This window comes from Saccopteryx bilineata, chromosome 8, assembly GCF_036850765.1.
Source record: "Saccopteryx bilineata isolate mSacBil1 chromosome 8, mSacBil1_pri_phased_curated, whole genome shotgun sequence".
In the NCBI taxonomy this organism is placed as follows: Eukaryota; Metazoa; Chordata; class Mammalia; order Chiroptera; family Emballonuridae; genus Saccopteryx; species Saccopteryx bilineata.
In genome coordinates this window covers 54,150,899-54,178,808 of record NC_089497.1, presented here as the reverse complement: position 1 = coordinate 54,178,808, position 27,910 = coordinate 54,150,899, and the positions used below count along the sequence as shown (strand labels likewise).

The 27,910-nt window shown below is 45.0% G+C and overlaps 1 protein-coding gene across 25 annotated transcripts in view; it reads right to left on the bottom strand.

The window, feature by feature from the left end:
- KALRN (kalirin RhoGEF kinase) overlaps nucleotides 1–27,910 on the bottom strand; it is a 735,103-nt gene that overhangs the window by 85,965 nt on the left and 621,228 nt on the right. For all 25 annotated transcript variants that reach the window (XM_066240722.1, XM_066240718.1, XM_066240728.1 and 22 more), the window contains one exon: nucleotides 4,696–4,979. In XM_066240722.1, the coding sequence (XP_066096819.1) occupies nucleotides 4,696–4,979 (284 nt within the window). The remainder of the gene's footprint in view (nucleotides 1–4,695; nucleotides 4,980–27,910) is intronic.

Below are 27,910 nucleotides of genomic sequence, written 5' to 3'. Positions count from 1 at the left end.
ATGATAACTGGGGATGAAAAGTGGATTACCTACAAAAACATCCTAAGGAAAAGGGCATATTGTGAACCTGGAAAACCTAGCCCTTCCACCTCTAAACCAAATTTGACTCTGAATAGGAGAATGTTGTGTATGTGGTGGGACATTTGAGGACCAATACATTATGAGCTTTTAAAACCGAATGAAAAGCTCAATTTGGAGAAGTATTGTCAGCAACTAGATAATTTAAAGATAGCAGTCCAAGAAAAGAGGCCGGCGATGTTCAATACGAAGAACATCATACTGAATCATGATAATGCCAGGCCACATGCTGCTTTGGGGACTCGTCAAAAAATTGCAGAACTAGGCTGGGAAATTCTGTTGCATCCACCATATTCCCCGGACTTAGCACCCTCTATCACTTGTTTTTGTCCTTACAAAATTTTTTGAACGGCAAAAAATTCAAAAATGAAGAAGATATCAAACAAGCACTGGTTCAATTTTTCGCATCAAAAGATAAAACATTTTTCAAAAATGGGATATATAAATTGCCCTCATGCTGGCAAAAAATCATTAATAATAATGGAAATTATATTATTTAATAAAGTTTACTGATGGTAAGAAAAATTTGTATTGTTTTATTCCAAAAATGGACAGAACTTTCCAGTAGACCGTATATAATAATTTATATAATGTAGTAAATACACTAATACACTAAAAGATATGAGTGCATCAGAATTTGTCTACAATTTTGAAACAGAACATACTAAAATACTTATTTTAATCATAAAATTTGTGCAAAACTTATTTAAATTCTATTCAGGCAAAAATTTGCGTTTGTAGCTCTTGCATTTGTGTACTTATTGAGGACAGTCTCGTTTGATGCTCCAGCAGTAGTCTGCTCATCACTAACAACGCCAAGATTTTTGGGAAACTTATCAAGGTGACTGACTGTTCAGGAAGTGAATCTTAACGCTCATGTTACATCCAATGTTGCGGAAAGCCAACAGCATCCTTTGAACCAGAAGTTCATAGTTTTCTGCTTTTTTGTTGCCAAGGAAGTTCTTTGTAACTGCCACAAAAGACTGCCATGCTGCTTTCTCCTCCTTATTCATCTTCCTGGCAAATTTTTCATTACGTATGAGGGTTCGAATCTGAGGTCCATCAAATACACCTGCTTTTATCTTCTCAAAAGACAAGGCAGGAAAAGCAGTAATAATATGTTGAAAGCATTCATTTTCTCTATTCAAAGCCTGAACAAACTGCTTCATTAAGCCAAGTTTGATGTGAAGTGGGGGAAAAATGATCCTGTCCCGATTAACTACAGGTTCATTCACAATATTTTGCATCCCTACTTCCAGAACTTCATGTTTCGGCCACTCCTTCTGTGTCTAGTGTTTCTCCCAAGCTTGACTGTCCCACAAACACAGAAAGCAAGGATACTTCATGAAACCTCTCTGTTGTCCTGGCAGGAAATTTACCATTTTAAGATCCACACAAATGATCCAGGTATGCTCCTCATACTTCAGTAAGTCAAGGACAATTTTTATGTCACTATAATCTTCTTGCAGATGAGTTGAATAACCAATTGGAACCACTGCATAAACATTACAAAAGACATTGTTGTGTAGGAGAACACATTTCAGACTCTGTTTAAAGCTGTCAAGAAATAGCTGCCATTCTGTTGAACTGTAAGTGGTAACAACTAGCTGGCTGAGAAGACTACTGATGTCATGATGTAAACAAAGTGTTTGTCTTTGGGAAAAAAGTCCACACAAATTTGTTCACGCTTCCTGAAATGGATACTTTAGCTGACTAGTGAAGTACATTCTTTTCTAGAAGCTGGAGGCTAATAACTCAGCTGCTTTCTTTGATAGGCCCAAATCTCTTACTAAGTCATTCAATTCAGGTTGGCTAAACTGCTGAGGGGTTAATGACTGCCTGGCATCAGAAGAAGACCCTTCAGATTGTACAACCATTTCCTCATGTATCTCATCAAAATACACTTGACCACCATATTCACTTTCTTTGTCCTTAGAAGAAATAAAACCATTGAAAACTGGATCTGGGAGTGTCTCAGAGTGTGGGATAGGTTGTATTGCTGAAGGAATATTAGGATATGCGATCATATGCCGTTTTTTCTTGCCAATGCCCTTTGTATGGATCAGACAGAAATAAGAGTCACTGCTGTGGTCCTTAGGTTCACGCCAAACCATGGGAATACCAAAAGGCATTTCTTTGCGTTTTCCTTTTGTCCAGTCACGAAGCATTTCCTCACAATTATGACACACAATATGAGGAGCCCAATTCTTGTCTTGATCGCTAAGGGGAACTTGAAAATAGGCAATATATGAACGTGTCACAAATGATGAAATATTGCGCTTTTGATGTTGAAGTGTGTAACAGCCACATATATAACAGAAGGTGTCAGGACTATTCTTACATTTACGCCTACTCAAAGAAGCCATAGGCCCTGGCCGGTTGGCTCAGCGGTAGAGCGTTGGCCTGGCGTGCGAGGGACCCGGGCTCGATTCCCGGCCAGGGCACATAGGAGAAGCGCCCATTTGCTTCTACGCCCCCCACCCCCCTCCTCCTTCCTCTCTCTCTCTTCCTCTCCCTCAGTGAGGCTCTATTGGAGCAAAGATGGCCCGGGTGCTGGGGATGGCTCCTTGGCCTCTGCCCCAGGCACTAGAGTGGCTCTGGTCGTGGCAGAGCGACGCCCGGAGGAGCAGAGCATCGCCCCCTGGTGGGCAGAGCATCGCCCCTGGTGGGCGTGCCGGGTGGATCCCGGTCGGGCGCATGCGGGAGTCTGTCTGACTGTCTCTCCCCGTTTCCAGCTTCAGAAAAATACAAAAAAAAAAAAAAAAAAAAGAAGCCATGATTCAATCTTAAAACAAAATAAGAGGGTGTTTTTATCAGATAATAATTTTTTACATTTAAAAACAACTACAATTATGTAAAAGTGATGTTTGCAAAACATTAATTGCCTTGTGGTTATGTTCAATCCAAGAGTCGTTGCCCTTTAACTCCAATTTAAAAACCAATGCATGCCATTAACTGTAACAAAAAGAAATTAAAATTGCATAAAAATTAGAGCATGCACCAAAAAACAGATTTCAGATTTGGAATCAGCTATGCAGACATATACAGAAAAAGTTCTAAAACCTCATGCAACAGAAAATGAAAAAAAAATTGTTCCCCAGTGTCATTAAACCACAATTGGAATATAGTCAGGCTCTACTGCCATTTTCATTTCATTTCTACTGCCATTTGGCAGACAGCATAAAATTACAGAGTATGGTTACTTATCAGGAAGTATTTCTTAGCCATATCAGTGACTAGAGTAGGTTAGTTTGCCAGATAAAATAGCTATCTATTCCACCAACCAAAACATACCCACTATTTTTTGATCACAGAATCTCAGCTTTGGAAGGAACTCAGGGCTCACCCAGTCTGACCTCTTGGCTAACATAGGCCGCTCTCTGTTACGTGAGATCCTGGTCTCCCAAACCCTGCCAGCATGAGTGTCCACTCACTTTCATGAAGGCTCATTTCATTACTAGTTGACCCCCTTGTAAAGTCTCTTTGAGCTAAAACCTTGCTTGTAATAAATGTCACCTGTTAATCAAGCTGGACTTGTCCCTTGTACATGTGGTACTGCTCAAGATCCTGGAAAACTGCTACAAGCCCCCAGCACAGTCTTCTGTTTTCCAAGAGGAATGGTCTCTATTCTTTTAGTCCTATTCTAAACAGGCCTAGCATGTTTTGATGGAGTCCGGTGACGAGATCGGGCGTGTTCAGGGTGGTATGGCTGTAGACAAGGAGTCCGGTGACTAACTGGCTCCTCTTGGAGCCAAATCTGGCAAAATGATGTCTATGTGCTGGACAGTCTAGGTACTGGTCAATCTCTGAATTGGTCACCAAACAGGCAAGGTCTTGAAAACTCGGGTGTTGGTCAAGTAAGTTTGTAAATATTATATATCATATATGTTTGCTCGCTTATAGTTTGCATTGGGTGTGGGGGACAGGCTGTAAGCAGGCAGAGTCGTTATAGCCTAAGGCTTAGTTTTAAGACTAAGCTTTTCCCCACAACCTTGATTGTTACATGATAGGGCGTGGTGCACTCTCATGAAGAATCCCATTATGCCTTCCTTGTTTGCATATTAAATTAAAGGTTTTGATTTCTACACTATAAAATGGGGCAGAGGAGCCCATGTGGAAGGAGAGCAGAGAAAAGCCACATGGAGGAGAGGAGAAGCAGCCAAGATGGCAGAGTGCTGAAGGAGAAGCCAGTTTGTGCAGAGAGAAGGAGATGGGGAACAGAGGTGAATAAGGCTGGTGAGGTACAAACCTTTGATTCTAGGAAACTCAGGTAAGACAGTGGCTTTGGGAGCCCTGAATTGAAAGTGAAGTGTTTTCCCACTGTGTGTATTTCTTGCCCGCCAGGTGCAAGCTAGGATTAAAGCTAATGGCCCACCAGTTCTTGGCTCCGTTGTTTCATTACTGTCTGTCCGAATCTAATACGAACCTGCATGGGCCAGGTGGCTGTGATGGTGGCTGTGGCTACTGGCTTTACATCAGGTTACTTAGGCTCAAGACACACTTACGGGGGCACTAGAGGCTGTCTAGCTGACCACACCTGGAGGAAGATGCCTCCCAGAGTTCCAGGAGGGATGTGGGTCAGAGCCCCGCCCCACCACGACAGCTGCGTGGACATACCTCATCAGCACTGTCTCCCTGGGGGGTCGTCTCATCCCCGGGCTTGGGAGACCCCAGGTCGAAGCTCTTCCGCCCATCACGCACTTTCTTCTGCTTCTTGATGTTCCCGTCTGCTTTCCCGCTGTTGAGCCGGCGCACAGGGCTCGTCAGCCACTTCTTGAGGGTGTTGGTGGAGCGCTTCGGACCGGGCGAGCTGTGGATGGAGTTCAGGGAGGGCTGAGCCTGCAGGTTGGCCACCGACTCGGACTTGCCTCCATTTTCACTTGAGGAATGAGAGTACGCCTCTGCGGAAAATGAACAGACAGACACAGTGTGTCAGAGGCACTTACAGCTCTGTCCTTAAGAAGCTAGAACACAAGGTAGAATGTCAAGGTCAGCTGCACATCCCCATCAACGAAACAGCCTTGGGAGCAGTAGTAAGAGCTGAGATGCACTCGGCTTTTAATGCGTGAGCACAGTCCAGGTGCTGTGGACACAGGGGAGGAGGGGAGGACGGGAGACAACACAGCTGCCTTCGTGGGAGCAGACGAAGGTCCTAAGCAAGAATTACCGACCAGTGACAATGCCACAGAGCACCTATTAGTATATATATTCTGAAGATGTATGTCATAGAGCTTGCTTTCATAGACCCTTTAGCTAGCTATACTACCACATACAGAGAGGGGGTGGAGAGAAAGAGGGGAAGAGAGAGAGAAAGCAAAAGAGCGAAAGCAGCGCAGAGCACACAAAGTAAAGATAATTCACACAGCAGTTCGTGATTAATCACCAGAGGACTGGCGTGGACCCTAGGAGCAGCAGCAGGGTTCAGAGGAGGGTCAGATGAGTGCTGGCGGCACTTCAAAGGTTCGGTGGGGAAGATGTCTGACTAGAAGTGAAGGAGGAGGAATTCCAAAAGGGGGAGAGAGTGGGGACAAAAGCAGAGGCAGGAAAACAGAAAAGTTAAGTCACCACAGCCCATATGTAGATCTTTTGAATGAAATAAAGATTAATAGAAAAGGAGAAACTGGATAGAAAAATTAGTGAGGACATTTATTTTTCCCTTAAATGAGAAGCGGGAGGCAGAGAGAGAGACTCCCGCATGTGCCCTGACTGGGATCCACCCAGCAATCCCCCTACCAGGTGATACTCTGCCTTATCTGGGGTCATTGCTTCTCTACTAAGCTATTTTAGCACCTGAGGCAAGGCCATGGAGCCATTCTCAGTGCCTGGGGCCAACTTGCTCCAACCGAGCTATGGCTACTGAAGGAGAAGAGAAAGAAAGGAGAGGGGGAGGGGTGGAGAAGCAGATGATTGCTTCTCCTGTGTACCTTGGCCAGGAATCAAACCTAGGACTTCCACACGTGGGGTCGATGCTCTACCACTGAGCCAACTGACCAGGGCCAAGACATTTAATAATAAACTAAGAATATGGACTTTATTGTAAGACTTTACTGGAACGACATGATAAAAAAAGGCTTTTATTTATTTACTTGTTAGTTAATTAATCTGGTAACTACATATAGCATAATCCTGGGAAGCAGGGATCAGAATCCAGAAGGCCACACTAGGGCTGTGTGCACAGGGACCTAAATGAATGAATGTGAGGCATTCAAAGCAAGAAGTGATGCAGTTAGTGTTGGGATGATACTCAAAGACTAGACTGGTCTCTGTGTGCTGCTTCTTCTCATTCCCAAAATGCCCTTGAGAGAATACCTGAGCAGCTTTCCCTTGACCCCGACGCCTCCACCACTCCAGTGCCGGTGTGCATGCTGATACACCAACTCAGGACTAGGTGTTTAAACAAACCATTGGAGTGGCTTTTTACACCTACTTATCTCAAAGGCTGAACCACCTCTCCCTGTAATGCCTTCACCTAGACCAGAGGACCAATCTAGTCTTGGAGGCCTTCTGGCCTCGACAAAGAGGAAACAGAATCCTGAGAGGAGGTGAATGAAGCTTTTGCCAATAGACAGCTATCTCCAGCTTTTAGGAGGAGCTGATCCCAAGGGCACTAAGCTTGACCCTGCAGAGACTTTCTTAGGTAGTGCTAGAGTTTTGTACATAGTTTAGAAAATAACAGAATAGCTGCATCTAGAAGTGCGCATGCGCGCGCGCCCACACATACATACACACGCACACAAGCACCTAAAGTCCTCTCTGGTATGAAGGGTAATTTACAGGGTTACTCTGCTGAGGGAATATTTGGGGATCAACTGACTTGGTTGACATCCCTTTAAAGGCAAAACTGTAATCTTATCTCAGAGAATTCCTTGCTGGCTGTGGCCTTGGTTATGTTGACATTGTTTCTGAAGTGTTGGTATGGGTCGAACTCCTGTTCTCAGAAGCCTGGATGATTAATATCTCCCTGGCCCTGGCAGAAGAACCAGGGCCTTTCTGTTATCTTTCTGCTGATAAGCTGCAGAAGCTTGTCATTCACCCATGGGACACCACGTGGCTCTATTAAATCCAAGCCTTCAAAACTTAGATTTATCAGCACATACTCGTGAGCAGAAGTAGAGGCCCAGCCGCATTAACCGTGCCTTGAGTTATCAAGCAAGACAGATGACGGTCCAACTATTCCGTTCCAAGGCAAACCATAACCTGGCGCTGAGATTCACTAACGCAAAAGCTGACTGACCGTTCTTTCTCTCCCAGCATCATCCGGTTCTGCTTCAGTGAATTCTGTACAAACTAATGGCAAGAGCACAAATTGCAAAGTACAAATTAAAAATCAAGAGTATTCTCAATTTTGTTTCTTCTGTGTAAACAATTAGGGCCATTCAACCACAGTCCACATGAAAGAGTATTCAAGAGCTGGAAGCAATCTATGATTCAACATCTAGTTAGAATGGAGATAGAACCATTTCTAAATCACATTTTCTTGTTTTTCTTTTCTTTTGTTTTTCAGTTGAGATATAATTGTTTTATATTTATAATTGTGTCGGTTTTGAGATATACAACATTGTATTAGTCCAAGGTGTACAGCATGATTTGATGTATGTATATATTGTGAAATAATTACCACACTAAATTAGTTAACATCTATCGTCTCACAGAGTTACTTTTCTTGTGATGAGAACTTTTACTAAGTCACTGCAAATGCATGGGCATAAAAAAGCGAAGCATCCAACTAGGGTGGATGTTTCTCATCTCTCTCCCTTCTTGTCTGTCTGTCCCTGCTTGCTTATCTACTACAAGAACAATGCCTTCTCAGTGGGTTGCAACACAGAAATGACCTGGGTCCTGAACCTGCTCTGCCACTAACTAGCTAGGTGGCAATGGAAAGACACTCAGGCTTCTGTTTCTTCCTCGACAAGATGGACAGATTAGACAGGCTGCATTCAAGCCTGGCTCCCCTACTGATGAGCTGTGTGACTCTGAGCCGGTTACTGAGCCTCTCTCTATTTTGGCTTCCTCATCAATAAATGAAGATAGTATTCATATCTATTCCACAGGGTTGTTACTAGGCTGAGGATTTGATATTTGTCAAGTTCTGAGAATGCTTTAGACCCACAGGAAGCACTATCTAAGTTAAGCCAAAATCAATAAAACCATGAAAGCCATCCCTAACCCCACGACTGAGAGTTCATGCTGTGTGCTCCTTTATTCCCCTCAAACGTTCTTCTAAAGCAGGGGTCCCCAAATTACAGCCATTTATCCAGCCCCCGCTGAACTTCCGGAAGGGGCACCTCTTTCATTGGTGGTCAGTGAGAGGAGCATAGTTCCCATTGAAATACTGATCAGTTTGTTGATTTAAATTTATTTGTTCTTTATTTTAATATTGTATTTGTTCCCATTTTGTTTTTTTACTTTAAAATAAGATATGTGCAGTGTGCACAGGGATTTGTTCATAGTTGTTTTTTTTTTATAGTCCAGCCCTCCAACGGTCTGAGGGACAGTGAACTGCCCCCCTGTGTAAAAAGTTTGGGGACCCCTGTTCAAAGGTTAGATGAGATCATTTAAGGCCATTTTTAGTTTCTAAGTTTTATGCATCATGAAAGCAAAGGGAATCTTCTTGCTGCCAGTTGCCATTCTGTGTCACTCTCTGTCCCCACTTCAAGTGACCACTCCCATGGCCAATGCCTGAAACCTCTGGGAATAAGGCAGTCACATCCTTGGCATACCAGGCCTTTGCTGTCCCCCTCCTCCACCGTGTGAAGTGTCAACAGCAATGGTTATTCCCTGGAGATGACACAAGCCTCCTTATCGCTAGTGTCATCGGGAGCATAGGAGCTTCTGCTGGACTTTATGACCAGGCAACTGAACAGCTGATGAGACTGGGGTCTGGGCTACCATCACGGGGTTAGAATGAATAGGTCAATGTCATCGGCCTAAGCCCTGGGACAAGGCTCTAGGATTTCAGGGTTGTTTTTCTTTTGTGTGTGTGTAGAGGGGTGTGTGTGTGTGTGTGTGTGTGTGTTGGTTTAGGTTTTTAATCGCAGCACCATGTTTCCAAGCAGCACAGGAGATGAGAGCTGGCTGCTTGACATGAAGATGAAAACTAGAATAAAGCACTGAACACACTGTAACAAATCGATGTCTATGCCAAATCTTGTCCTTCTTTAACTTGGGTAGCCCTTCCTTAGCAAACAAAATAGAATATATTTGTGTACAGTATGGATAGCAACTGTGTATACTAGACATTTGTTATATCTAAATCTAGCTGATTTATAAGCTCAATTTCTGTTTTACAAGGTTTCAACTCATATTTATTGCATATTTATATTGCATCTTTAAAAAAGCTTCTATCCTTTTTGTTCTAGTTAAACCAAAATCAATAAAACCATGAAAGCCATCCCTAACCCCACGACTGAGAGTTCATGCTGTGAGCTCCTTTATTCCCCTCAAACGTTCTTCTAAAGCAGGGGTCCCCAAATTTGCACAACTATTCTGAAAGCAAAATATATTGTGTATAGCCTAACAAGCTGTGGTGGTGCAGTGGATAAAACATTGACCTGGAATGCTGAGGTTGCTGGTTCAAAGCCCTGAGGTTGCTGGCTCTGAGTGCAGGCTTGTCAGTGCAGGATTGCTGGCTTGAGCAGGAAGGGGGGAATTGGGGGAATCGTTCACATGATCCCAAAGCTTGCCAGCTTGACCCCAAAGGTCACTGCCATGAAAAGCCCAAGGTTGCTGGCTTGAGCAAGAGGACACTGGCTCACCCAGGTCAAAGCACATACAAGAAGCAATCAACATACAACTGAAGTGAAAGCAACTGCAAGCTGATGCTTCTCATCTTCTCCTTCCCTTCCTGTCTAACTTTCTCCCTCTCTCTCTCTCTCAAAAAAAAAAATACATTGTGTATAAGACATCACAGATTACAAATTTAGATATGGCAAATGCCTATGGCTGCACGCTCAGGATTGTCACCCACCATTTTTCTAATCACAATATGTTGATTCAGCCTTTTTTCCACTGACCTCAAAGTGAGCTTGAAAGAGGACTGTGCCTCCTAGACAAAAAGAGAACACAGTTTTATTAGTATTGTGGGGTCAGTATCCCCAAAGACTAGGAACAGTATCCTTGAAAGGGCCAAGCTGGGACCCCAAAGAACCTATATATGTGAAGTACCAGCCAAGGTTTCGGTGGCTCTTGAGCAGCTACATATGTACCTCACTAAGCTGGCCCGACATTATCTACACTGCTTTGAAGGGCATGGCTCAAGACTGAAAATGTCATTTGCAATCCACTCTTTTGGAGTTCAGTGATGGTTTTCAATCATTCCCCAACAGCATGCATTTCTCATACTGTATTGTGTGATTGGTTAAAAAAAAAAAGGCTCTTTGTCTTCTTGTTCTATATTAAGTACACCTGTTTTATCTAAATGGTCAGCAGGTCTATAAATGTCCCCCTGGTATTTGTCATAACACTGCATTGGAAGCTGTCACTCCAATGGCCCAAACCAGAAGTCCCTTGGCATCTAGTAGGTGCTTACAGAAGAGTTCTCAGCCCCCTGTGCTTTCATTTTGCTTTAGCCCCACTGACATAGGAGCAATTGTAAACCACCCTTATTGTTCTCTGTGCCTTGAGATATAGAAGGCAAATGCATTTTAATACACCGTCTGCAGAGATTATAGCCCCAAACATTGCTATTTTCCCCCTTTGGCTTTCTATAAATAATTTACTTAATATAAAAATTATCGAAGTAATTATACTTTTTTTTTTCACACTGGAAATTGCACATCTAGAGAAGGGCATACAACAGGAAGGTGGAGGGTGAAAATTCTCTGGGTAATAAATGCATGAATGCATGAATTCAGTGGTTTGTAAGCAGGGACAGCACAAAACCCAAAGTAAGTGTTAATATGTCGTTCACAGCATAAGATGATGGCTCTGGCAGAACTTTTAGTAGAATGCTGGTGAAAGCCAACTTCCTGGTTGCACATTATTAGTTTATTAGTAAAACTAATAAAACTGAGGCCCCAAGGCTACGGACCGCCAGATCCTGGCATGGCCGGCGCCCCAGCAGGCTGTCTGGTCGGCCACTTGGTGCCAGAGGAAGAAGAAAGCTAGCCTGGTAACAGCAACTGGAAATGGGGCGGGGGGAGAATCAGCCCGGCTCAGAAACACTGTTTCTTCACACCAGGGCACTCACTGTCCTTACAACTGCTCCTCCCACAACTGGAGACAAAACTTGGCAAACATGTGGCTCAGGATCTTCCTTTTCCCATCTCTCTTCCACACTCAGGCCCCAAGTGCAGAGTGCAAGCCCCCGCCTCCCGCTTATTATGCCATAGCTTGTATATAGCACTTAGTTCAGGAATCTCTTCTCCAATGAGTCCTTTGCCAATGAATCTTCTCCAAAGAGTCCACATTCTTTACCTCACCACTTAACTCAGGCTCTTTGTACTTCTCATAATTTTTTTCCCCGAAGTTGGAAACGGGGAGGCAGACAGACTCCTGCGTGCGCCCAACCAGAATCCACCTGGCACACCCACCAGGAGGCGATGCTCTGCCCATTTGGGGTGTTGCTCTGTTGCAACCAGAGCCATTCTAGTGCCTGAGGCAGAGGCCATGGAGCCATCCTCAGCACCCGGGCCAACTATGCTCCAATGGAGCCTTGGCTGCAGGAGGGGGAGAAAGAGACAGAGAGGAAGGAGAGGGGGAGGGGTGGAGAAGCAGATGGGCACCTCTCCTGTGTGCCCTGGCTGGGAATTGAACCCAGGACTCCTGCATGCCAGGCCGACGCTCTGCCACTGAGCCAACCGGCCAGGGCCCATAATTTGTTTTTATATCTAAATCCTTAAATATTTGGAACAACATGTCTGATTTCCCCCACTAAACTAGGAGTACAAAATGAAGGATCACTTTGATTGTTAAAAGCACATTATATGGGACTATATATTAGTTCCTTTCTACTTATTGGGCCCCATTTTCCCCTATACTGCAGTCTCTATCCCGGTAGACTATGCAGAAAGAACTGAGACACAGGGGTGATTCGAAACACAGTTGTATCCACATAGGTCAGAAATCCTTTTCATCTTCAGAGCCCTTAATACTAGGGTCTTATCCAACAGACAAAACAATCTCCACCACGTCCCAGGCTGGGTGAGAATCAGCACCTCGAGCTTCAATCTAGATGAATTCCTTGTAATTCCGTTCTAATTCAGTCCAGATCTCCCTCAACTCCTGCAGGCTCTTCAGTGCCTATCCACTCCTCCCCTTCCCCCCATCAGAATGCCATGAGGCCCTGGCCGGTTGGCTCAGCGGTAGAGCATCGGCCTGGCGTGCGGGGGACCCGGGTTCGATTCCCGGCCAGGGCACACAGGAGAAGCGCCCGTTTGCTTCTCCACCCCCCCTCCTTCCTCTCTGTCTCTCTCTTCCCCTCCCGCAGCCAAGGCTCCATTGGAGCAAAGATGGCCCAGGCACTGGGGAGGGCTCCTTGGTCTCTGCCCCAGGCGCTAGAGTGGCTCTGGTCGCGGCAGAGCATCGCCCCCTGGTGGGCAGAGCATCGCCCCTGGTGGGCGTGCCGGGTGGATCCCGGTCGGGTGCATGCGGGAGTCTGTCTGACTGTCTCTCCCCGTTTCCAGCTTCAGAAATAAGAAAAAACAAAAAAACAAAACAAAACAAAAGAATGCCATGAGATACAGAGGGTGAATGATGGTTTCCAACCGCTTGTTTGCAGGTCTCCTTGGCCTCAGTTTCCCTTGTGCCCTCTTCTCTCTGAGCCAGAGACAGAGGGAGGAGAGCCCTCAAAGGACACCACGCACCCACCTCAGATAAGCATATCCTAAGCATGCAAGGCCACTGCCCTGACATGTTGCCACAATGACTTGCTTGATTCCTTACCCTCCAGCTGTCTTTGGAAGTTAAGGGCTAAAACACCGTTTCTCACTCTCTTCTACCACCACCTCCTCTATATTCCAGGGGTGGATTCCAAAGCTTGACACATCAGATCAAGCAGAAGTCAGCGAGAGCGGCTCCGCCACCCGCCCAAGAGCCCATATTCTGTCTATAGATCCATTTCATTATCCCCAGACCAGCCCATAGGCTGTGGAGAGGGAATGCACATTTCTTCCAAACTGTGGACTATAGAACTCTCCTAACAGGCTTCTGAACTATTCAAAACATAACCGCCACAAGAACGTGGTAAAACTTCACAAATTTAGACCAAAAAAATGGACATGCCACATTAGTATAAAAGCTAAATAGAGATTTGTATTTAAGAACTGGTTTCTACTTGTGACAGGGCAGTGAGAAATCAATAAATAAGCAGGGACTGAGGTCACCTGAGATCTGCTTTCATCTACAAAGAGATCATGAGCGCCAGGAGGTCATCTCATCGTGATGTGCGGCACCACCAAGTCCCGGGCTGGGTGGGCATCGCCTTCTGGCTTCATCTCGTCACAACACACCTGGCAGGTAGGCCAAATTTCGCTGGTAAGAGGGCTCCTCTGGAGACCAGGGTGTATTCACAGTTGAGTTTTCCCCTTAGCCTTCAAATAAGCCCTCAGGTAAATTAAATGAGTTCCCTAAAATAGTTTATCCTATGAACTTAACAGAGAAACATTTTCTGCTTTTCTTTTTGGATTGTGCGCATGTAAACAAGTTCAACTCTGGTAATATTCACCAAACCTCAAATTAACATTATGCAAATCACTGTATAGAACTGAAGACTCCCAGAGACCGACCAAGGCTCCCTTCCAGCTAGTTCTTCTCTCTAAGCTGATCCTTTATTCACAAAGATTTCTCCGCTGATATTTTCTTTCTATTTTCACTGTCCCTGCACTAATTCAGACCTTTTATATCCATTTGTTTTAACCATGTAACAATCTCTAAATTGGTCTCTGTGTTTCTCTTTTTTTTTCCCTCTTATCCATTTGCCCCATCTCTGCTACAGAACAATTACATTGCTTTGTGTAAGTCACTGTTCACAGTGATAGTAACCTGTAACTTTTCAGCCTGCAATTTACATTCCATGGCCAGGTTCAATCCACCTTTCCAGCTCTGCCAGTTGCTGTTAACATTTTAATAATCCATGGTTTTCAAACTGTGGCCTCCAGGCAGGCAATGTAAGCACCATCTGGGAACTTGTTAGATATGCAAATTATTGGGTTCCACACCAGAACTGCTGGAAGAGAACCTATGGGATGGTCAAGCCCTCTGTGTTTGAACAAGCCTTCCAAGTAATTCCAATATATGCTGAAGTTTGGAAACAACCATTCCATATGAGCCCTCCTCTCTAGTCTAATTGTTCAGTAGACTGTACCACTCATATGCCTTCCTCATGGCTCATACCACCCTGCTGTCTCTCTGCTTGTCAAAGCCTATCTAGATGGCCCTGGCCGGTTGGCTCAGCGGTAGAGCGTTGGCCTGGCGTGCGGGGGACCCGGGTTCGATTCCCAGCCAGGGCACATAGGAGAAGCGCCCATTTGCTTCTCCACCTCCCCCCTCCTTCCTCTCTGTCTCTCTCTTCCCCTCCCCGCAGCCAAGGCTCCAATGGAGCAAAGATGGCCTGGGCGCTGGGGATGGCTCCTTGGCCTCTGCCCCAGGCACTAGAGTGGCTCTGGTTGCGGCAGAGCATCGCCCCTGGTGGGCGTGCCGGGTGGATCCCGGTCGGGCGCATGCGGGAGTCTGTCTGACTGTCTCTCTCCGTTTCCAGCTTCAGAAAAATACAAAAATAAAAATAAATAAATAAATAAATAAATAAATAAAAGCCTACCTAGGACTTCTTAGATGACTAAGCCCAGCACATTCTCCTATTTTTCTGAGAGAACCCCTTGTACCATTCATTTGGCGCTGATAAATGCTTGTCACATAACCTCCCTGACTTTAAGTCCTTGAGAATAGAGGTATCCTCCTTTACATCCCCAGCACAAACCTTTTGGTCACAAAGGAGCTCATTAAATGGGTGGTGATGAATAGCTAAGGACAACGAATGAGAAATCATTGGAGTCTGATGATTTTTAGCTCCAGAGACCTCTAAGAAAAAAGTCGTGTTGGTGAGGCACTTGTCTAAACTTAGCAATGTGACTATCAATGTAGGCTAGTGCTTCCTGTTCCTTAAAGCCTTCTAAATGTTACCCAGGCAATGTAGATGGATTAAACAAAGTTACCTGTTTCCTTACCTCAGAACTCTTAGGAAACCTTAATATGCTAATTAACATACTCATGTAGATGATGACTCTCCAAGAATATATAGCATTTACCAAATTACACTGCTCACAAAAATTAGGGGATCAGGGAACGTGCAGATACTCCAGTACTTTCAGCCTTTTGTATAGTGCATTTTCACCAATGAAACAAAAGCTGGCTTTGCATCTCATTTGCATAATTGAACAACTTTCATTGACTTGTTGTTTGCTTTTCTGATGTTCTTGTTTAATAAAAACAATTAAATGCTTTTTTTTATCGCTTCATATTCATTTTGAAATATCCCCTAATTTTTGTGAGCAGTAGATATTAATACGTTGCAGGAAGCAGTGTGGTTAGCATTTATCTTGGCTATTAATCCATCTCAGTCTGGAACATAGAAGGTGCATCAGATTCCTGAGGATGGTATCCTGGCGGCAGGGCAGCCAGGCAAACTCAAAATCTCTCATAAATGCCGAAGCAGGAGAGAAGTTACAGGCCAGTCCAGGTATTTTCGGCTTGTGCGCTATCACCCCAGAGTCGGCCCAGAAGCCAGCGGGAAGCCTGACCTGGATTTCACTCACAATGTGCCCCTTGGTAGTAACCTTAGCCCAAAGGTCACCATGCCAGGCTTAATTACAGAGACGAGGGAAAGAGCGCAGCAGGGTGACAATGGAAAGTCTAAGACTGTAATTAAGCACTACTTAACTGAAAATGGTGCAATGGAAATTCTCCTAGGGAACCGAGGGAAGAAGGAAGAAGAGGAAATTGCATATCTGAAGGGAGGAACAGGCGGCTAGTGGCCAGGACTATCGTTTCAGTGTCCTGTTTGGGCAAAGTACATTTTGAGGGTGTTGGGGGGATGAGAAAGAAAGTGTTAAGGTAGAGGGTCTCCTGGCCTTAAGGTAGTTTGAGACCCTGCAGTGCTAATGTAGCCTGTTTTCTCCCAAGCATCTGTGCCAAGGGAAAGTTCCTGCGGGTGCCGGCTACTGGGCTTGGCAAAGAGCAGCAGATGAACAAGCTGAGTTCAGTCTGGGCCTCCAGGCCAAGCGCAGTGTCTCATTCTCCACCTCTCCATTTGCTGACCTCCTCAAACCCAGAGGAAAGACCCGCGCCCAGAGCACGGGGGGCCGGGGAGACCAGCACCCAGAGCACGGGGGGCCCGGGGAGGCCCGCGCCCAGAGCACGGGGGGCCGGGGAGACCAGCACCCAGAGCACGGGGGGCCCGGGGAGGCCCGTGCCCAGAGCACGGGGGGCCCGGGAGGCCCGCGCCCAGAGCACGGGGGGCCCGGGGAGGCCCACGCCCAGAGCACGGGGGGCCCGGGGAGGCCCACGCCCAGAGCACGGGGGGCCCGGGGAGGCCCGCACCCAGAGCACGGGGGGCCGGGGAGGCCTGCACCCAGAGCACGGGGGGCCCGGGAGGCCCGCACCCAGAGCACGGGGGGCCCGGGAGGCCCACACCCAGAGCACGGGGGGCCCGGGGAGGCCCGCACCCAGAGCACGGGGGGCCCGGGAGGCCCGCACCCAGAGCATGGGGGGCCCGGGGAGGCCTGCACCCAGAGCTCAGGGGGCCCGGGGGACCCACTGCCTGGCCTGTTTGGGGATGAGACTCACCAGTGTGATGCCACTGGCATTATTTTATGACAACTTTTTATTTTGACCTAATTTCAGACTTAAAGAAAAACTGCAAAGAATTCCTATATGCTTTCACTCGATCTCTCAAATCTTAACATTGTACCAGTTGTTCTTGCTTTTCTCTCTTCTGCTCGCTCTCACTCTTTCTGAGCTGTCTGAAATAAGTTACGGAGAAGGTTTCCCCACTATCCTTAAATTTTTCAGTGTAAGTTTCCTCAAAACAAGGGTCTTCTCTTACACAGTCACAGTACAATAACAAAATCAGGAATTTAACGATGATATTCTACTTTATTCAAATGTTACCAACTGTTCAAATAATGTCCTTCAGAGAAAATAGTCATGTCTTTTGTGACTTGGACATAGTTCTGAGTACAGGGTTGTTATTTGTAAAATATCCCTCAATTTGGGTTTGCTGAACGTTTTCTTATAATTAGATATAGAGTATGCCCTTTTTTGACAGAAATATTCCTGAAAATAATGTGCTGTGTGAGGAGACACCTATTAGTGATACAATCCCATTCCAGTGATGCTAACTTTGATCCCATGGTTAAGGTGGTTGTCTGTCACTGGAACAATTTTCTAATCCATCAAGTCAATTTGCATATATGCCTAGTCCTGATGTTTTGAAGTTCTGGTACAAATCAACTGTAAATGATGTTTGAACATATTCTTGTACAAAAGACCCAATTCCATTCATGAAACAATTTCCTGATCACAAATGTAAGAGATTAATTTTCCACTCCATTGAAAACAGATCGAACAATGTATAATGAAAATGGTGATTATGCTAACAGCTAGAACTAGATTTTGTTAAAATTGTCTAAGTTTTATCAGTGCTTTATTTGACATGCTATATTTAAAGTTGATTGTGGCCATGGAGGTATATAAAATCAGTCAAGTTGAAGTTTCCATATGAAACTCATATTCCTAAGTGGAGATTTTGAAATCTGGGATCTGGTTTGTATTCAACCTGTGAGTCCCATCTATAGATCTTGAAATTGTCACTGAAAATGCTGTCATAGGTTTTTTTTGGAGGCATAAAATTTGGTCTGGCTCCGTGAGTTACTTACAATATTTTACTAATAAATACAGAAAGATCCTCGTGACAAGGAGCACTGGCTACTCCAGAGCTGTGAGTCTGACCAGCTGGAATGGCCAGAGGTTGAAGACTGGAAACATGGTTCTAAGGTACTGGTAGACAGGGAGGCATTTCCTTTCCCATAAATCAAGTTGGAGAGAGTTCAAGGTGGCAGAAACGGCAAGTAGGCCATGAGAGAACAGATCAGTGAGAAGGCTGGAAGTGCAAATGCTGGCCTCTAGTCTAGGAAACACTGAGTGAGGTTACTTAACTGCTGTAATAAATAATAAGCCTTTAGCTTGTGAAGAGCTGTGTAAGAAAGCTGGTTGAGAGGATACCTCACAGGACCCTGGAAAGGTCACTTGAGAGAGAGTGAGAGAGATACAGGAAGGGAGAGAGATGAGAAGCATCAATTCATAGTTGTGGCACCTTAGCTGTTCATTGATTGATTTCTCATATGTGCCTTGACCAGGGGACTTCAGCTGAGCCAGCGACCCCTTGCTCAAGCCAGGGACCTTGGTTGGGCTTAAGCCAGCGATCATGGGTCATGTCTACGATTCCACACTCACGTCAGTGACACTGCAGTCAAGCCGAATGAGCCTGTACTCGAGGCCAGGACATCGGGGTTTCGAACCTGGGTCCTCAGCATCCCAGGCCAACGCTTTATCTACTGCACCACCACCTGGTCAGACAGAAACTTTCTTTTGTTTTAAAAAAAAAATTTAGAAAGAGATTTTATTTATTGCCCTGGCCGGAGAGCTTGGTTGGTTGGAGCACTGTCCCGAAGCGCAGAGGTTGACGGTTTGATCCCCAGCGAGGGCACATACAGGAGCAGATGTTCCTGTCTCTCTCCTGTTCTCTCCCTTCCTCTCTCTAAAATCAATAACAAGCATTTATTTTAAACAATTTTTAAAAAGTGTATTATAAAAAAAAAATATTGATTGATTTTATGGTGGGGGGGGATGAGAAGTAGTTGCTTCATTCTAGTTTTTCCTTGGTTGCTTGCCATATGTGCCTTGAACAGACCAGCCCAGGGTTTCGAACCTGCAACCTCAACCTCAAGGTTCTAGGTCAGCGTTCTATCCACTGCGCCACCACAGACCATACCAGAACCTCCCTTTAGCAAGCATTCTCTGCCTTTGGAGCAGGCGAGACAAGCTGACACCTTGCACTCTAGCCATAAGCTGGTTCCTAAAACAACAGTATTTCAGCTTCCCTTCAATTAGGAAAAATATCCAAAGTGCTCACGGGGCTGCTAGGACAGAGGGCACTTACTCACCTAGGGCAGGGGTCAAAGGGCAGATGTCTTCAGGGACCAACAAGTAAGGTAAACATAAGAAAACCATGAATACAGGACAATCAGGAGAGGCATAGTGTGACAAAATGAAGAGTGTAAGTTGGCTGAACACATTCATGTTCATATTTTTAAAAAGAACCCAAATTCTGTGCTACCAAATACTATATATCTGGGACCAAGGGCTGCTACTACTTTGCCATGCCTGCCCAGTGGTGACAGGCCATCTTCTCAACTAGAGCCAACTGGGATGGGCTGTCATCCAGCACCACAGATATCCCTGGGGGGGTCTCCTCTGCAGGAAAGATCCACAATAAGACTATTTCCATATGAGTGCCTCTTTCCTAACAGACTGCTTAAGCTGTGCCTTATTGGAATGGCTCTTTTATTACGTAAGTGCTGGGTCCTGCAGGCTCAGTTTATATCACATTTATATTTGAAGATATTGTGTTATTTTCATTCATTCAATGCTCATTTCATTCATTCATTCATTCATTCATTCATTCATTCATTCATTCATTCAACAAATGTTTACTGAGTGCAGTCCATGCACCTGGTAACGTTTCTTTTTCCTTTTTTTTTTTTTTTTTTGTATTCTTCTGAAGTTGGAAATGGGGAGGCAGTCAGACAGAGTCACGCACGTGCCCAACTGGGATCCACTTGGCATGCCCACCAGGAGGCGATGCTCTGCCCATCTGGGGCATCACTCTGTTGCGACCAGAGCCATTCTAGTGCCAGAGGCAGAGGCCATAGAGCCATCCTCAGCGCCTGGGCCAACTTTTGCTCCAGTGGAGCCTTGGCTGTGGGAGGGGAAGAGAGAGACAGAGAGGAAGGAGAGGGGGAGGGGTGGAGAAGCAGATGGGCGCTTCTCCTGTGTGCCCTGGCTGGGAATCGAACCCGGGACTCCTGCATGCCAGGCTGACGCTCTACCACTGAGTCAACTGGCCAGGGCCCCAGTGACATTTCTGATGCTAGGCTGTAGCCATGAAGAAGACAAAGTCCCTGATGTTAAGATGTTGATATTCTAGTTGGTATGGGGATGGAGTCGGATAATAAACTAAGAAATGAGTTAGAGCCCTGGATGGAGAGTTGGTTGGTTAGAGTGTTCTCCTGATACTAAAAGGTTGTGGGTTCGATCTCCAGTCATGGTACATACAAGAACAAATTGATGTTTCTGTCTCTCCCACTCCCTTCCTCTTTATCTAAAAGTCAATGAATAAATTAAAAATAAATTAAAAAATAAATGAGTTAGAAAAATTTCCAATATTTTTCAAGAGTATTTATTTATTTATTTTTTTTTTATTTTTTATTTTTCTTCATTTTTCTGAAGCTGGAAACAGGGAGAGACAGTCAGACAGACTCCCGCATGCGCCCGACCAGGATCCACCCGGCACGCCCACCAGGGGGCGACGCTCTGCCCACCAGGGGGCGATGCTCTGCCCATCCTGGGCGTTGCCATGTTGCGACCCTCCTGGGTGTCGCCATATTGCGACCAGAGCCACTCTAGCGCCTGGGGCAGAGGCCACAGAGCCATCCCCAGCGCCCGGGCCATCTTTTGCTCCAATGGAGCCTTGGCTGCGGGAGGGGAAGAGAGAGACAGAGAGGAAGGCGCAGCGGAGGGGTGGAGAAGCAAATGGGCGCTTCTCCTATGTGCCCTGGCCGGGAATCGAACCCGGGTCCTCCGCACGCTAGGCCGACACTCTACCGCTGAGCCAACGGGCCAGGGCCTCAAGAGTATTTAGAGACTTAATCTGGCCCATGGGCTGGAGAGGGCCTGGATAATTTCTATAGAGTGAACAGTTGGTGACAGTCTCTCTGAAATTAGTAAGCTGAGAACTGAATGATAAGAAGGAACCAGCCATGTAAAGATGAGGAGAAGGCCCTGTGCCAAGGGCACAGTCTGTGCAGATATCCCAAGGCAGAAGTGAGTCTGAGATGCTCAAGTTACTGAAAGGAAGTTCTTGTGGTTGGACCACAGTTGGTGGGTGGAGGGATATGAAGTGAAGTTGGAAAGGCAAGCAGTGGTTAGATGCAGATCCTTGGAGGCTGTGGCAGTTGGAATTGTATCCTAAATGCAGTGCAAAACCATTGGAATGTTTTCAAAGGGGTTGGAGGGAGGGATAGGTGATGAGATACAATTTTACTTTGGTTGACTATCTTTCTGATTGGTCCATAGCCAGACAAATTTCGCCTGAATCAGCATCATCTTTCTACCAAGAAACACCTTTTCTTCTAAAGGATTTGGGGAGAAACGTTTTACCAAATGGGGACGAAACGGAAACATCTTGCCAATCTGGTCTCTGGACAAAATATTCCACCTTCAGCTCACACACATAAGGCCACCCTGCTCCTTCTTTATGTCAGCTTGTGTTTCCAACACCTATGTGTCACTCATCTCTCAGCCGTCTTCTTCCGGCCATGGTCTAAGGCAGCAAGTTTCAACAGGTGTGCTGCAGCACACTGGTGGGCCAACAGAATTTTTTTTTAATTTAAAATTTTATTTTTATTTTATCTGACTTGACTGGAGGTGACAATGGTTGATAACACTGCATAAGTTACAGGTGTCCCCTCCATAACACATCACCACCCCAGTCCAGGCTCCTCCCATCCTCATGTATCCCCCTTACCCTATGTTCCTCCCCCAGCCCCTGCTCCCTCCCGCGGTCACCACACTGCTGTCAGCGATACTGCTGCATCCGCACACCTTTTCACCCAGCCCTCAACTCCCTTCCCTCTGACAGCTGTCAGTCTGTTCTCTGTAGCTGCCAGTCTGTTTCTATTTTGTTAATTTACTTAGTTCATTAGACTCCACATATGAGTGAAATCATATGGTACTTGTCTTTTTCTGACTGGTTTATTTCACTTAGCATAATGCTCTCTAGGTTTATCCATGCTGTGGCTAAAGGTAAGATTTCCTTCTTTTTTTACAGCTGAGTAGTATTCCACTGTGTAAATGTGCCACAGTATTTTCTATCCACTCATCTACTGATAAGCACTTGGACTGCTTCCAAATCTTAGCTATTGTAAATAATGCCTCAATAAACATAGGGGTGCATATAAGTCTTTCAAATTAGTGTTTCGGATTTCTTTGGATATATTCCCAGAAGTGGAATTGCTGAGTCATAAGACATTTCCATTTTTAATATTTTGAGGTAACTCCATACTGTCTTACATAATGGCTGCACCAATCTGTATTACCACCAACAGTGCACAAAAGTTCTCTTTTCTCCAAATCCTCGTCAACACTTATTATTTATTTACTGATGAGCGCCATTCTGGCAGGGGAGAGGTGATATCTCATTGTGGTTTTAATTTGCATTTCTCTGATGATTAGTGATGTTGAACATCTTTTCATATGTTTGTTGGCCATCTGCATGTCCTCTTTGGAGAAGGTCCTTTGCCTATTTCTTAATTGAATCATTTGTTTTTTTGGTGTCAAGTTTTTTATAGTTCCTTATAAATGTTTGGTATTAAGTCCTTATCCAATGTATTGGCAAATATGTTCTCCCAAATAGTGGCTTGTCTTCTCATTTTGTTGACAGTCTGCAAGTATTTTTAAAATATGCATGTAATGCCAAGAGCTGCCATCGCGGCAACTCACATGCAGGTTCGCAGTGGATTCGGACAGTCGGTAAAGAAACAATGGAGCCAAAAACTGGTGGGCCATCATCTTTAATCCTAGCTTGCACCCGGCGGGCAAGTAAAAACACACAGTAGGCTCCAAAACCCACTCATTCAGTGCTCACAAAGCTACTGACTTATCATCTGAGTGTCCTAGAATCAAAGGTTTCTAGCTCACCAGACTTATTCACCTCTGTTCCCCATCTCCTTCCTTCTCCCTGCACAAATTACACAAACTGGCTTCTCACTCAGCACTCCACCATCTTGGCTGCTTCTCCTGGCCTCCTCCACATGGCCTCTCTCTGCTCTCCTCTGTAATGCTAATCTCAGGAACCAAGAGAGCAAGCTCCCGTTCTGCCCCCATTTTAATTATTTTTATTTATTTATTCATTTTAGAGGAGAGAGAGAGAGAGAGAGAGAAGGGGGTAGGAGCAGGAAGCCTCAACTCCCATATGTGCCTTGACCAGGCAAGCCCAGAGTTTTGAACTGGTGACTCCAGCATTCCAGGTCGACGCTTTATCCACTGCGCCACCACAGGTCAGGCTCTGCCCCCATTTTATAGTGTAGAAATCAAAACCTTTAATCCAATATACAAAATAGGGAAGTCTCTAACACAAAATCACTTTCTGAGGCATAATGGGATTGCACCACCCCCCACATCAAAAAGGGTGGGAAAGGCTTAGTCCTAAAACCAAGCCCCAGGCTACAAGGATCCTGCCTGCCCACAGCCTGCCCTCAACACATTAATATCACCTGGGCGACAGGCTTCCATGTGGGCAGTGCCATCTTTAACAAAGTGAGCATAATATATTTTATCTGCCCAACAATGCAGTACCTGATAATTTAGTCAGGGGCACTGACCTCTTTTCCCTTAGATTATGAAATTAAAAAAATGAAAACAGCCAATAAATACAACAATAGTCATCTGGTGTGAATGAATCAAAATCATACCTACTTCTTTATATATATTTTTTGTGTGCCACAGTATTGTAGTAATTAATTTACATGTGCCATGAGATGTAAAAGGTTGAAAATGGCTGGTCTAAGGCATACTGATACAAGTTGAGGTGACATTATCAATGAGCTGATCTCTCTGCCTGGAATCCCCCAGATCCTATATGACTCATTTTTTTCTCTGCCTTGGGGTCTTTACTGAAATGCTACCTTCCCGGCTACTCACTTAGAATAGCAGTATCGCAGCCCTCCATACTGATGCTCCCTACTCCTTTCCCCTTCTATGTGTAAGTGCCCTTTAGCCTGCTCTTATTAACCATGCCTATGTATCTTCTGTGTTCTGATACTGTGATATCTGGAGCCTTGCCGACTCTGAAAAGACAGCCTCTCCCAGAGCTAGCTAATTCCTAGAGACAGCAAACAACTCGGTTGAGATTGTGCCTTTTATGTGCGAAACCCCTGATCCAGAATCCAGATGCGCAGCCAACTCCTTTCACAGGCTCTGCATTTTGGGCCACTATCCACCAGCCCTACTCGCTCCGCTCCGGGGAGAGGGACCGGATAACCAGGCACAGCCTCTACACTCCAGAGCCAAACTAGGCACCCCCAACCAGATCACACGGACTCGCCTCTTAAAGGCTCCAGCCACTGATGCCTGGTCCCTCTTCCCGCCCCCAACCTCATGTTGTCTCCTGTGGCCTCTGAGGTGTGCTGTCCCTGCTTAGCGACTGTGAGTAATGTATCTTGTCAGTGGCAGGCAATTATCTCCTGATCTGTTGACCCTATAGAACCTCAATTTTTAAAAATGAATATGCTACATTAAAAAAATACTATAGAATTTACTTTATTATTTGTCTCTCCTACTCTCCTTACTAGAACACAGGCTCCGTGAGGGCAGGACATTTTTGTCTGCTTTTGTTCACTGTTCCGTTTCTAGCACCAAGGAGAATGCCTGACACAGAGAACTAAAATGCTCAACTGTTTGTTGGAAAAAGGTTTCACAGAGAATGCTCAGTAAAGATGTTTTCAATAGTAAATGAGTAAAAAAAGAAGGCAAGGCACTTGTCTGTGTGCACGGATAAACACAGGAGACGATGGTACAGTGAGGTCACCGTGGATTTGAGTTCCAGCTGTACCTCTCCACCTGTCTGAACCATCTATAAAATGGGGATAACCAACCTCTGAGATAATATTTACTTAAAGTAATAGTGAAACGTTATAATATGACAATAAACAGCAATGACACCAACTGTTGAAATACAGAAATGCCCATGGGGACTAAGGCCTGGGAGTCAGCCAGCCCTTATCCTGAGCCATCAGACCACTGTGCTTTGAGTCATCCGATGACTGAGCTCTCCGTCACCCTCCCGCACAAGCCAGCGACCCAGGGAGAAGGCCGCTCCTCCTCAGCGCCGCCCCTTCCTGCCTCCTGCGCCCTGCTCCTCACCAGTCACAGAGGCAGAGCCACAAGTGCAAACACACACACACACACACACACACACACACTCACAGACGCGCGAGACAAGAAGGGGTTAGTAACATGGCACACTTAGAACTTCCACAAAGTCCAGTCCAAGACCTCAGACCTGTCAGACTCACACGAGGAGAATTTCTCTGGTTTGTAAGATTTCCCACCCAGTTCTTACTCCAAAGTGAGAAAGTACCACACAACTTCAACAAATAAAAATACTCTGAGAAACAAAAAGATTTTTTTTAAAAAGTCAAGCTAATAAATAGTCAATATAGGAAAAATAGAAGACAATGAAAAACTTCTGTAATCCTACTACCACATGATAATTAAACCTGTAACACTTAAAGTTTAGGACATTCACCTTACCTGTGTGTGTAGAGCAGGGTATTTGTTGAATGAATGAACTAAAGCTTAAGCCCAGGTGACCTTTCTTCAGCCCACTGTCCCTTTGCCGAAGTCTCGGGGTTGCAGGCAGCCTGAATGCTGCGTGGGTTCCTCTCACGGCACACTAAAGGGAGCACAGGGCCACACCAAAACTCCCAGGGAGGATGCCAGCTTTACTGCTAACTTGTAGCATGGGTCTAGCTTATGCCAGTGGTTCGCAAACTTTTTGAAGTTGGGGTGCATTTAAAATCCTACAAATAATTGTAGGCGCACTATATACAAATTTCTGAGAAATATGTTATAATAAGTCAAATATTAAAGAAAAAATAAAGTTCAAGCATGCTTTTATGGTAATTAAATGAAATAAATATGACAAAATTAAATTTATTCTAACATTAAAAAACATTTTTTCTCTCTTTTTTTTAAAAGATTTTATTTATTCATTTTAGAGAGGGGGGGGAGAGAGAGAGAGAGAGAGAGAGAGAGAGATAGATAAGGGGGGAGGAGCCGAAAGTATCAACTTCCATATGTGCCTTGACTAGGCAAGCCCAGGGTTTTAAATCAGCAATCTCAGTGTTTCCAGGTTGACGCTTTATCTACTCTACTGCGCCACCACTGGTCAGGCTAAAAAACATTTTTATGTTACATTTTTTGAGTTATGCTTTTTAGAATTCGTAAAAAAGAGAGGTTAAAAAATTTAAAAACGACAAAAAGTTATCTTTATATATATATATATAGATAGATACATTCTTAGTAAAATTTAGTAAATTCGGCAGGTCCTAGCACGAATGTGTTAAGTTTTTTCATTCTTGTATTTATGAGAAACATAAGCCTGATGTGTCCTAGCGATTTCTTCAATGTTTGGGCATATATTTGAAAGGCAAACTCTCATTTCCTCGTCAATACATTGAAGAATCCCTCTCTTTTTACTCTTAATTGTGTTGAGGGTAGAAAATCCTAATTCACATAAATAGGATGTTGAAAATTGTAGTAAAACATTCAAAGCTTTTTTAGATATTGCCATATATTCTTCTTTTATAGAAATCCAAAAGGCTTCAAGAGACAATTCCTTATGTTTAATCATCAATCCAAAACCCCCACCATACATATCATCTTAACTTTACACCAAACAAAGGATAGAAGAAACTTGCCTCCAGTCTTTTCAGGGAACATGGGGGGTAGTGTAAACAATCCAGTACCACAGCTTAACAGCCTTTTGCTTACTGCCAATTCCCCACACCTGTCCCTAAAAATCTAAACTCCAAAACCCTGTTGGTTTTTTGGTCCCCAACAGGCACATATTTCTCTGGAATTCCATAGGGCGCACCTGGAAATCTTCTAGGGCGCACCAGTGCACCCTGGCGCACACTATGAGAACCACTGGTTTACACAAATCCCAATCTTGCTAGGTTTTCACTGACCAATCTGTCAAATGGAAGAACAACTCTATCATCTTTACTAGTCTTCCACCACAGACATATAGAAGACTAGAATTTGTATTCCAAGCTGACTTTCAGATGCCATTACTTTGGGGAGGGGGACAGCTTTTCAAATTCAGCACTCTGGCCCCTACAGCAGAGAAAACAGCTCCCAGAAGCCAGTGAGGATCTGAGCTGGGGGAGAAGCAAAGACATGAGGTGTGATGACCAGTAGAAGAGAAGGCCGGAGGGGAGAGGGGACGCTGTATGGCCCTGCAACCTTCCAGCCCCGGGCCTGGCTTAGCCGCGCCCCACTCATCACCCAGAACGGGCGGACCAGGTGAGGGCTCAGCCTCCAGGCACCTGCCCCTCGTTGCCACTGAAAATCCTGCCTTGGCATTGTTCACAGTGGCCAGGACATGGAAACAACCAAAAAGCCCGTCAATAGATGACTGGATAAAGAAGATGTGGCATATATACACTATGGAATACTACTCAGCCATAAGAAATGATGACATCGGATCATTTACAGCAAAATGGTGGGATCTTGATAACATGATACGAAGCGAAATAAGTAAATCAGAAAAAACCAGGAACTGCATTATTCCATACGTAGGTGGGACATAAAAGTGAAACTAAGAGTCATTGATAAGAGTGTGGTGGTTACGGGGGGGAGGGGGGAATGGGAGAGGGAAAGGGGGAGGGGGAGGGGCACAAAGAAAACAAGATAGAAGGTGACAGAGGACAATCTGACTTTGGGTGATGGGTATGCAACATAATTGAACGACAAGATAACCTGGACTTGTTATCTT